A 12,863-nucleotide genomic window follows, 5' to 3' on the forward strand; every position below is an offset into this window, starting at 1 on the left:
ATTGAGTCAACCGCTGAAGAAGACAGAGCTTGAAGTTACTTGCAGCTGCTATTTTATATTACGACTAGTTTTAAAAATTGCTTTGTTTATGATCTAATAAAATCTAGATCTCTAATATTTTAAAACTCAAGCCCCTTGGACACTGCAGCTCCTTTTAGTTTTTGTTCATACTCAATTTCATTATTTGTAGCTAATTAAGCTGAAGAAGACTGGGAGTAAAGTTTGAAAACAAAGATTAATAAAGTTCTTTGCCTAGATAGAAAAAAAATCAAGGCCACAATTGGTGCTCAGTAATTTTATATGTTGAATAGATTATTTAAGTTGACCATCACACCACTAACCTTAATTAAATATATCTGAAATAACTTTTAAAAAGTTTAAAGGTTGCTTCATTAGGATTCCTGAAAATTAATAGACAAAATTCATGAGAACGAGTGTTGGATCACCTTTTGGCAACTTCTGAAGCAGTTATTCCTATGACAACCACATAATGTTTACCTAAGTTTTACAGTATTCAAAGCATCTTCACACCATTGGATTCTCCATAATCCTGTGAGAGTTGCTGGGCAGGTATTTATTATCACTAATATATAGATGAGAAAAATTAAGTTCCAAGATGTAATTTGCCCAACACTGCACAACGGGGAAATTGTGGGACCTCCATTTGGAACACTCAAATATTCCAAACTCCCTTTGAAGATGAGGTTTGTTTTTTTTTTTAATTTACATCATCTGCCAAGTTAAGCCACCAAAGGCTACAACAGAAACCCAGGAGATGTGAAGGAGCCACACAAGGGCTGTCTCCAAACACTGTTTTATTTGTTTAATGATTGGTACACACAAGTGCTAAGAATTTAGAGGAGGAAATTATAGTTATCTGTGAGATAGAATGGTCTTGGAAAGTGGATCATTTAGGATTAATTTAGGTTTTATGCTTTATTTTTCAAATCCTTTAAGAATGTGAGAATTTAGAAAAAAAATTGGGTGAACACCCTTAGGTTCTACCTAAATTTTCATCCTGTTGCCATTATTTTCATCAGTTTCCCAATTTTCACTATTTGGAAAGATCTAGAAATCATAAAAGACTAAGCCAACCCTTAAAGTATGTGTCCTGAATGATTGACTAGACATTTGAAAAGGAACATAGACCCACTTTGGGTTATGGAGTCAGTCAGAGTCTCTTTCCTCCCCTACTAATTGAAGATAAACAATGTGAGGGAGAAGTGGTCTTGCGGCTATAAAAGGATAATGAACATGGGTGGGGTTCCAGTCATGTTAGTTTCCTTTCTCCTGCTCACTGCCCTACAGTATGCTTCTACTTATCTGATTCCTTGTCTTTTAATCCATTGGGGTTTTTTTCCCCCCACATATTCAATAAACAACCAGTCAAAAGCCTGTTTTTAATTGCTTACTCCATGCCAGTTGCTCTACTACATGCTGGGTAACCCTTTGACTGAGATTCAACTACAGGTCTCAGGGGCTCATGGGAAACAGACAATGAACAAAACAACCACAACCTGGCACTAGTCTCGCAATGGTCTAATACCATGGGAGCTCATGAGCATAAAAGGATTGATTAACCAGCCTGGAAGAGAAGATCAAGAAAGCCTTCCTGCAAGAAGTGATGCTTGGACACATCCTTGAAGTTAGCCTGGGAAAGAACTTTGGGTGAAGAAGATGGGATGCAGAAAGGAGCAGCAGGACAGTCTTCCTTTTCACTTACCCCTTTTTCTATTATTTTCATTGTCCTTCTTGCACAGCTTGTCAGTTGCCTACCAAATATCCCGTCTCTGCCTGGCGACAACCCTTACATGGCTATTGAGTCTTTCCAACATGTTATAAACTCCCTGAGGAGAGGGAGTTAGAATCACACTTTTTGGTCACCTCAGTTCCTAGCAAACAACCTGGCATAGAGTACATGTTTAAATGTGTTTATTGTCTGAATATGCCATGATTGCCATTTAGAACGAATGTAGGGATTTTTTAAATCTTTTTTTACAACTCTTCAGAAAGGGAAATAGTGTAAAGGAAAGTATCTCCTCTAGAAAAAAAAAAAAGGCAAAAACTCAAGCCATGAAGTGATAGTTCTGAGATGCCATAACTTGACTGGACTTTGCTTTCTTGAAAACAGAAGTCTCCAACACAGAAGCCACCTTCTAGGCAGCAGCCTGCCCGTCTGTGGGCACAGCCTCCCACTTTTGAGTTTGCTACCTCGGGTGCAGTTTGATTCCCGAAAGCACAACCTCATGCATGTGAAGCTATGTGTGCTAAAAGTCAGATCGTCTCACAAATGGTTTGCTTCTGTGTCTTTATAACAAACCATAATACATTTGCATCTGCATAAGTAATACATTTCAACCTGTGCTGAGCCTCTAAGTTGCCCTTTAAAAACCTTCAGAGCTCTGTGCTTTGGAGCTGCCTTTCTGCAAACACCCAACTTTCACAAATTGTCCATAAAATGTATCTACACAGTCTGTGGGCTGTTAACTATCACGGAAAAAAAGGCAAGTAAACCGAGAAAGGAAAGAAAGAAAAGTTACATCTTTATGTCAACCAAATGCAGAACACTAAAAATAAAAAATAAAAAAACAGGAAAGACAATTTATAATATCAAAAGAAAAGTCACATTTTAATATACTTTTTCTTTGCCAGCTCTGTAGCTAAGCACTTGCTCCTTCCTTATTAATTTTAGTCTTTTGAACAATTTTTTCCATTGTAAGCACTTTCTAAAAAGTCATTTTCACACATTTCTCAGATACATCAATCCTTCCTGCATTCCTCTATGCACACATTATGGTCTCCCAGCTCTAAATATAAAAGACTTTTATTATGTCCATTAACTATGGACATATGTGCTCCAAAAGTTCCCTGACACGCAGTCATTTGTGGTTTTCTAATTATAAACAGAAAATATCCACTAGAAAAATAAAGCAAGCGTATAAATGTATCTTTATACATTTGAGTTTTGTTTGTATACTACAAAACGATTGGAAAAATGACTCAAGTTGCCAGCTCCAGGATGTGTGCGTGCATGTGTTTATTTACACACAGAGACACACATAGGTTCACATGTGCAATTAAATCCATGCACCATACAGAACTCAAACATCTGTAATTGCGGGTACCACTGTCTTGTTTCTAAAATAAGGGCTTGGATTTTCCTTAGACTCATCAGGTCTCAGCTTTATATGAAAATTTCAACAGGAAAAAAGGCCATGCCCAGTAAAATACTTGACAAACAAAGTCATATTTATTGAATGCATTTTATTTTAACAACCCAAAATTCTAACAGCCTAACAATGCACATAAGTTAAAAATTAATTATCACTTAGTGATAACAAAGATAGTTGATTTACATGGAAAAAAGAACATTTACAATATGTTAATCCTTATTCACATTGTTGATACTGCAATAAAACACAATTTGTTTTCTCATTTCACAAAAAAAAAGGGCGGGAAATTGTGCTTTGTCAAGAGGCACTACAAGAGAAAGTTTCTTCTTCCAAATAGATATTATATGACAGATATTGAATAAATAGACATATATGCATTGTAATTCGCAAAGATCTGGCAAGACCACAGGCTAAAATGCCCACAGATTCACTTAGAACCACTGCAAACTTGGCAGTGAAATTAAAAAATAAAAGGCAAGACTTAGCATTGAAAAATACCTAATAAATTTTTGGTTGAAGTGTAAAAGATACCAAATGCGATGCCATCGATAGATGAACCACCTTGTAAGAGCTTGGCAAAATCAGTTTCCATTACATGTACAGAGTGACTTTCAGCAACAGTGTAAGAAGACAATTCGGAAAGAGTAACTCGGAGATCAGGAAGCAGCAACCATGGACGCTCTGATTAAAGCCGCTGCATCCTACAGAAAAAGAAGGATGGGCCCAGGCTTAACTGCAAACAACCATCCTTTTGCAAAGGTACATGACGCTCTTGTCAGGATAATTTTTTAAACACCATTATTTGAAAAAGTACAGGAAAATGTCCCTTTAAAAACTCCAGAGGTTACTGAGCAGCTAGAATTAGCTTGTATTGCAACATGTCTTCTCCCTGTATATTGTAAGTTCTGAGTTAATATCTACACATAGAGGTTTTTTTTATTTTTAAACTCCTACCTTTTATACCTTTCAAATATATAAATAGTATTAACAGTTATATTACAATGTTTGTGTAGTAAACAGAAAATAACTTTCAAAGTGATATTGCATGAGGTCTTTGACAAGGTTGCATGAGACCACAACTCAAAAAAATCCAGCCATGTGGGACTGTCAGCTGGCCACGGTGAAGCATGGATTAGGTTCACTAGGCCAGTCCTGAAGGTGAGGTCTCCTCTTGCAATTACTTTAAGTAGAAGTGGAAAATAATGCTACTGGTGTTTCTGATAGGAAGCTGGAAAGGTTTGGAAAACTATAGTAGATTGCAGTTTTAATGCTCCTTTCACTGAACAGCCAGTCGGCATTAGTTCTGCTTTACGTAAGGTAATCGCTATGTTGGTAACCAGGAAATGTTTCTGTTTATGATGAGTAGGTGATTCCATTGGAATTGCTTTGCTTGCTCTATTGCCTGGAGCTGCACAATGATTCAAAAACAGGTTCTTGTTCGGGCTGCCACACCGGCGAAAGGGATGGACAATTGTGAGATCAGGGACTGAAAATGTTTGGTTGCATGGATGGAATGTGTATGAAGCAGAGGAAGCCCAAAGTGAAACAGAAATGAGAAACATCTTTTGGGGGAGGGAAGGGTGGAGATTTATTTGAGAGGGAGTCCCTTTAACTGGGCAGCAACTTCTTTTCTAACTTAAACATTACATTGAACTATTTTTTTTTTATGAAAATAAACAAAATGAACAACAACAACAAAAAAAAAACAGCAACAACAAACAACTTTTAAATGAGCAGGCTTATTCATTTTTAAGGTTTGAAGCCACAAGCAGGTAAATGAATTTCACAACAAAATGTGGCTCATACTATGAATTCCATATGTCCAACATCAAAATGTCATTTTATCAAGACTGCACTAATGGACACGTTTTCTTTGCACTGAATTTCAGTTTTACTTATTCAGAATTACACAGAAATTCATCTGTTCACTACAGGAATGACAAGTTGAATAACGGAACATATAGTCATTTTAAGTGTGCATTGTGTCTAAGAGTAATTTGACTTGTATCATTTAAAGGTGCCCTGATTTTTTTTTTTTCACTTTACTTTCTTCTCCTTTCTTTCCTTTTCTTTCTTCTTTCTTTCTTCCTTTCTCATTCATTTTTTTTGGCAGTGTTGATTTACTTTGTTAAATACATACCTCAAAAATTACCCATTAAGCTGCCAGATAGGAAGCCATAGAATTAACAAAAAGAAGAAAAAAGAAAAATCAGGGACAAACATGGAAAATAAATAGGAATTCAAAAATAGTCACCCCACCCTGAGAGCAGGCCACAGTTTATCAAAAAGCCAAAGCAACTCACTGTGAAGTGGTTTTTTTTTTAATACATAAACAAGTCTTTTCTTTAAGAACTCATTTCACAGTCTATTCTTTCAGATTGTAAAGTTCTCTGTCCCATGCAATTTTAATATATATATGTAAATATATAGATATATACATATACATATACACACACACTTGTAGCTTCCTTCATTTATTTTGTAGGTCTTCTTATCCTGGAACTTGCCTGATGTTTCTTCCATAAGTGCAAGGATAGTGAAGGCAGAGTCTCCCATGATTATAATTACCATGATCCAGTCAACTGTAAAAGTGTAACACTCGAGTGTCTTTGCCAAGGCGATGTCTGATTCGGAAATACTGAACATATTCAGTCTACAGCTGTATCCTGTGCAACAAAGAAATGTCAAAAAGAGTAAGAAAAATAAAACAGACAAAAAAGACAACAATTTTTAAAGGCAAAAAAAAAAAAAAAAAATTTAAGAAACTAAAACCGAAAATCCTTGGACCAATGTATTGCTTTATCCGGTAGGAGTTCACATTATCTCTGGTCTAGCTCGGCAGGTGTCGCCTTGCTTTTGTCAGCATTTTCCTCCTCAGCCTCCACTTTGTACATCTCCTCGGAGCCTTCCTCGCTGTCGTTCTCCTCCGACTCCGTCAGCAGCTCCTCGTCCTTATACTCAGCCACGTCCACAGCGGAGCCCAGGTGCTCCTTGAGCTTCCCATGATGCTTCACGTGGTACCGCTGGTTCTGGAAGAACTTGATGATGGTGTGTTTGGGGAGATCCAGCTGGGCAGAAAGAGTATGGATGGCTTCCTGGTCGGGGTACAGGCCCACATCATGAATAAAGCTTTGGAGGATCCCCAGGGCTTCTAAAGAGATCTTTGTACGAGACCGGGGCTTTTTGGCACAGCTATCTTCAGTGGGAGGAGGTGGGGGTGGTGCTTCTTCTCTGGGAGGGGAGCTCTCCTTGGCCGGCTGAGACTGTTGTCTATGAAGGACCTAATGATAATGATAATAATAAAAAAAATTGAACATTTGACTCACAATTTGACTCTCCAAAAGCCACCAACCCTCTGAATCTTCTGAAATATATATTGTCTATCTATCTTTGGAGTTATGCTGTAGTCATTTTAACTTCAGGTCTTCGGAAAACGTATAAGCATTTCTCAAGATTTAAAATCTCATCTGCAAATCAAGAGAGATCAGTAAAAGGCATATTTGCTAACATTTATATTCTGAGGCACAAAGAAGTTAAGTCATTTGTTGGCCAATGTCACTTGAATTCAAGCAACCTGGCTCCAGAGTCTTCCATGCTGTTAACCACTCCTTGACAGCTAAAGGCAAAGAAACTGGACCCAGTGAGAAAGGGTAGGCTCTACAATCAGACCTCAAGGATTCAAGTCCAGACTCTTCCACTTAGCTGGGTATCCTCGGGTATGTCAATTAACAACCTTAAGCCTCAAATTCATCATCTATAAAAGAAGAACCTGACCTTCTAGGATGTTGTAAGAATTAACTGACATAATATATGTAAAGGAGAGTGCTGGCCTTAAGTCAGGGGTTGGCAAACTTTTTCTGTAAAGAGCCAGATAGTAAATATTTTAGGCTTTGCAAGCCTTAAGGTCTCTGCTATTGCAGCTCAAAAGCAGCCATAAGTAATATGTAAGCAAATAAGCATGGCTGGGTTCCAATAAAACTTTATTTACAAAAGCAGGTGACATGCCAGATTTGGCCCATGGACCATAGTTTGCACACCTCTGGCTTAGGACAAACATCAAATTTTTCTTTATTTCCTTTTAGTGCTTATTTCAATCCTTAAACAATAAAGTTTTTAAAAATTATAAAAACTTCCAAATTAATTTTAAGATATAATATTTTTCTTAAATTATGAATCTTAAATGACCATTTTATACTCTTGCAGATAGACTCTCTCAATACCACAATAAACTAATCCTCTGTTTTGCACAGACTTCCTAATAATTTTCAGATTTTTATCCTCAATGCCAAGGTTTTCCAGTTGTAACTAATTTAAATTTCTCTTTATCTCCACCTTAGTTCTCACTCATTAGAAAAAAACAAAAACCTAGTTAGGCAAAGCTTCCTCTTGATCTTCCTAACTGCTTCTTCATAATCATCCCCCTGCAATGAATAATTTCCTATTCTAATATTAATTGCAAACTTTTTCAGTCTTATTGAAGAAGAAAGCCATGCAAGAGTGAGTGTCAAAGCTCCGCCCCTGCTCTCACCTGAGGGGGTCTTCCTGGGAGAGGAGGGAGGGAGCAGGGGATCCCTGTAAAGGACCTCGGCAGCTGCTCACACCTTACAACATCAGCAGCAACGTAACATAATGAAATGGCTACTGTGATGGCTCCCAATAAAAAGCCTTATGGTAACTCCGAGGGCAAAGCCACATTGCCTATACTTGGATCAGTGCCTAACTTCCTGGATCCTCCCAAGACCTTTTGGAATGGTGAGTTTACTTTTTAAAAAACATACACTTCTCCTTTTACCGTTCTCTCAGGTGTGTGTGTGTGTGTGTGTGTGTGTGTGTGTGTGTGTGCTCTTTTCCAAGTGAGAGTAACAAATTAAACATTTCCCAGAATTCAGGGGGAAATCGGTCCTATCACTGCAGAAGAAAATATGTCTAGTTACAATGAAAGAGCCACTCGTGCCGCCATCCCCACCACCATTTCTACCACCACCTCATACTACCCATATGACCCTACTTTTACCTAAGGAATGTCAGGACAAAGCAAGCATGTAAGGAAAAAATATTCTACCGATGTGAAAATGCCAGTCTTTTACATATATTTTAATAAATATTAGGGCAGATATAATTGTTACCTAAGTAAGGTCACAGTGAGCAAGCAGAAGAGGTTGAAACTTTTCAAATAATCAAAATTATATTAAGAAAATAATCAAATGCAAATAAGAATATTCCATAATAATAAGCTGACTGCTGGTGGCAGAAAGAATTCTAAAACACAGGACCATAAAACAGTGGCACTAAAAGCCCATATAATGTCAACCAATTAAAATGAATGTTCTTGGCGTTTTCTTTACCACTTTCAACTAAGAGTAAACTCATGTGGTCCATTGTGGCAAGCTGGCATCAGCAAAAAAGTGAGAGCTAAGTTACTTCTACGTCCTAATTATACCCGGCAGGGAAAGTCCAGCTGCATGGTGGCCTACGCCGCTCGCGCTGGCCTTGACAGCAGGAGGATATTTGCTCTGAGGCCATAATCTGGGCAGCCTGAACACTGCAATAAATGAAACTCCATGTCAACAGGTGAGGATTTCATTTTGTGATGGGCGAGAGAGAAACTAAAATTAGATTTAGAATACACACTCAAAGAACATACACTCAAGCACGAATACCCCCTATTAGAGCAATTGCGCTAATTGAAAAACAAAAGAGAATTAAAATGCCCCATTTTCTAAATTATGCTTGCCTTCTGTAGTAAAAGTCAGCATAACGGTTCCATTTAATTGAATAATTAGACTGGTTCTTTAGGGGTTTTCCATTGTGCACTGGTTAGATTTAAAGAGATTTTCCAAAGCTATACTTTGAAGTTACTATAATCTTTCTGCATGATAGGGTTTGTTCTTCTCCTAAGGTCCAACCAATTGGCCTATTTTACCTCCCCCCCCCCTTATTCCTAGCAGTAGTAATACATATGTACAGACAAGCCACACATGAAATATAGAAACAACAATAATAATAGCTGCCATTTATTGAATGCTTATTCTATGCCAGGTACAGTTCTAAGAACTTTACATGGTTTAACTCATTCAGTCCTCAGTTTCTGATGAAAGTGTTATTTGGATCAAAAAAAAAAAAACACTGGGAACATGCACACCTCAAAAGAATCCTCTAAGTTGGAAATTATTAACATAGGAGCTGTCAGTCTGTGAAGGGAACGATGACAAATGTTAACTGTCCATCATAGATTAGGAAGATATTTCTCAGAGAAGGAACAGCAATAAAAACTATCAACAAGGTGAAATATCTACTTTCTGGTCAGACAATATTCTAGAGTGACTTGGGTGACATGATAACATTTATATGGGAAAAGTTAAGTGACATTATGAGCAGCTCTAAGCTGAAACTAATAATATGTATTACAAGTTGGCAAAGGGGCCTGAGCTTTTTCTTTTACACTGCCTCTTTTCTGGTGCTGAGTCCCTTTCAACCATAATTTTCATAATATCTGTGTTTAAAAGATTCCCAAATTTATCTGTCCCAATGATCTTCATTTCCCCAAAATGTTTAAATTACCCCAGGCAAAGAGTCGTTTATCCACTTGTTCTAGCAAGTTGTTTTCTTGCTAGAAATTTAGTCAATTTCTAGCAAGAAGAACTACATGAATTTCCTCTCTGGCCAATTGCAGTAGCTTATTATTATGACAATCAAAGAATTCTTGGTATGGAGTAGTACTTTCTTCTAATGTTTAGTACTCTGAGCAAAAATAGAACAGAGACAAATGCTAATAATATGGTCACCCTTAGACATGAAGATCAATCCAAATCCCCTTCTAAAGTCCCCCTATCTAAAGGGCAGGATCAAGTCGTCTTTTCTTCACTTTCTCACATGTAAACTAAATAATATCAACTCTGTTAGCTTCTTGTGCATAGGATGGGTTTCTGACCTGCTACTTATTTGAATTTTAGTTTTTTCTCCAAACTCCTCAGTTGCATGTTCTCAATTCCTCGTTAATTAGCTAAGCTAGAATCAATCAAGTTTGGTCCCTTTACCATGCAAATTAAGTGAGTAACTTTAGGATGAGGCCATGTCACTGATTTCTGCTGGGAGACCCTCAAGGGAGGGTCCTGGCATCCATTTCTGACGGAATAATTTTTTAATAACAAAATTCACAAGTATTTCAAAGAAGACAGAGAATGCCCTGCCAACTGACTAGAGATGGGCTTTTTGTTATAAAAGGTTTTTCTACACACCCCGATTACTGTTTTGGGGGATTTTCCTTAAGTTATGTTTAATCAAGCATCTTCTAAGCTATTCACGTAAAACTGCCCAAGTCCACGGACTTTCTAGACTCATTCTTTTGCTCATTTTCAAAATAGGCCCGGCAGTTGCCCTTTTTTTATTTCTATGATATGTCATCTCTCTTCTTGTGATTTTCACAAATAACAGAATGCATCATTCTGTTAAGATATGGTCTTTAAACATTATACGCTGAGTTGTTATTTTTCTTGGGGTATGGTAGGGACCTACTGAAAGCAATGCAGTTATTTTAGGTGATTTGTTTTTTTTTTTGAATTTAAAAAAAAAATGTTTTGATAAAGTAAACATTATACGCTGAAGCCTGCCAATTCATCCTAGCTCTATTTTGGTTTGGCTCTTTCTCCACCACAATTGAACTTAAATTAATCTAATTATTCATTTGTGATAATTTCTATGGAGTCCTGAAATGTTTATTTAAACTCTTCTCTTGTTAGTATCTTCTGTTGCTTTTCTACATGATAATTAGGGCTTACAGCAGTAAAATATCTAAGTAGCCTCAACAGTAATAATAATAATAGGTGTTAGCATCCATAGAATGCTTATTGTAAGCCAAATACTGTCCTTAAAGCCTTAAATGTATTTTATGTTATTTAATTCTCACAGTAATCCTTGAGTTAGGTATTAGTATCACCATTTTATGATGGGAAAAGTGGAGTTCAGAGTGTATAGGTAATTTGTTCAAGGTCTCTTAGCTTGTAAGTAGCTGAACTGGGATTCTAAAGACTCTGTCTGATTTTAAAGCCCATGCCCATAAGCATCATGTTCTCCTGCCTTTTGTAAGCAGGATTATATGGGTAAATTGAACAGTCTCTAGAGGGGAGGAGACAGACCATAAATAAATTATCAGGTAGTAATAAATAGTATGGGCAAAACAGAAAATGCATAAGAAGGAAAACTATGGGGAGAGGTAAGTTATTTTAGATAATGTGACTTAGGGAAGGCTCCCTGAGGGGCAGCCTTTAAGCAGAGGTCTGGAGAAAGTGAGGACTAAGTCCTGGAAGCAAGCATTTCAGACAAAGGAAACAGCAAGCACAAGGATCATGAGACAGGAATTACTTGCTATATTTGAAAAACAGCAAGGAAGCCAACATGTTAGAGCTGTGCCATCCAATACAGCAATCACTAGCTACATGTGGCTGTTCACATTTACATTTAAATTGCTTAAAGCTAAAAAATAAATTTAAAAATTCAGTTCCTCAGTCACACTAGCTAGATTTCAAGTGCTTAAGAGCCATATGTAGTTATTGTCCAATACCATACTGGACAACACAGATACAGAGCATTTCCATCATCCAAAAAGTATTGTTGGACAGCCCTATGATAGACAGAGGACAACAAGGAAGAGAAATGACGACTGAGAGGTAGCAGGGTCCAGAGCACATAGGGCATTTGTATTCTTTTGTAAAGTTGATGGAAAGCCATCACAATGAACTGCAATCAATCATATAACCTGACAGCCAAAATATAACAGGACTTGGAAACTGCCACTATCACTATAGAGAACAGAAAACATTCATATATCCATATACTAAGTAAGAAAAACTCAGGTTGTAATATATTTTAAGTGAGTCTCACAAATAACAGCATTATACAAACAACCAGAAGGATGCACTGCTATTTCCATTTGCAAGCGAATGGCTAATTTATAGTTAACTGATGGCTGCCCTATTTATCAGGGTTTCTTATCATATTTAAAAGGAATTATGTTTAAAACAATTGGCCTCAGGTTCAAAGTGTTAAAAATGTGCCCACCTATCAAATTTTTATGGAGTATCTACAATAACTGGACATATTAATTTGCAAAGGTTTCTAATAAGGAGTCATAGCTAACAAATGTGTTGATAAATAAGTCATGGGTAGGACATAGACAGAAAATTAAAAATCAAATAAACGTGTTTTTATTTATTTACTGAAATACCTCTGGGTAGAACAGAACACACATGTACATAAATGCACAAGAAGATGCAATGAAGAAAGAGAAGGTGTAAATATAGTCCAAAGGGACATTAACTTCAAAATAAAATCTGAAGCCTCCTTGCCCAGTTTCAGGGCACAATAATAATTTGAACACAGGTCGTTTCACTGCCTTAAAAGCTGAAAATTGGAAAACAAAGGACAAAATAGTACTACGGCAAAAGTTGACTAAGAGAGATAAAGCAGCTCTTCTTAAAGCTCTCAGGGTTCAAATAGATTGTGAAAGCCTCAATGAAAACCAGCTGGGAGCCATGTGTAAAATATAATAGTCTTGCCTGCAGGGAAGGAAGTGAGATCTTGAATGATTAAGTTTAGGAAAGTATATAATTCACTGTATCATTATGGGGTGAACTGGATAACTCATAATAAGCCAAGACTTTGTGGTCTTTTTTATAGAAAGAAAATGAGAAA

General features: G+C 37.0%; 1 protein-coding gene across 2 annotated transcripts in view; it reads right to left on the reverse strand.

Annotated features, from left to right (window-relative positions):
* Nucleotides 1-5,140: 5,140 nt before the first annotated feature.
* SATB2 (SATB homeobox 2) overlaps nt 5,141-12,863 on the reverse strand; it is a 202,264-nt gene continuing 194,541 nt past the window's right edge. For both annotated transcript variants that reach the window (XM_037850209.1, XM_037850208.1), the window contains one exon: nt 5,141-6,454. In XM_037850209.1, coding sequence (XP_037706137.1) covers nt 5,993-6,454 — 462 coding nt within the window. In that variant the 3' untranslated portion in view covers nt 5,141-5,992. The remainder of the gene's footprint in view (nt 6,455-12,863) is intronic.

The sequence above is a fragment of the Choloepus didactylus genome, chromosome 9, assembly GCF_015220235.1.
Source record: "Choloepus didactylus isolate mChoDid1 chromosome 9, mChoDid1.pri, whole genome shotgun sequence".
NCBI lineage: Eukaryota > Metazoa > Chordata > Mammalia > Pilosa > Megalonychidae > Choloepus > Choloepus didactylus.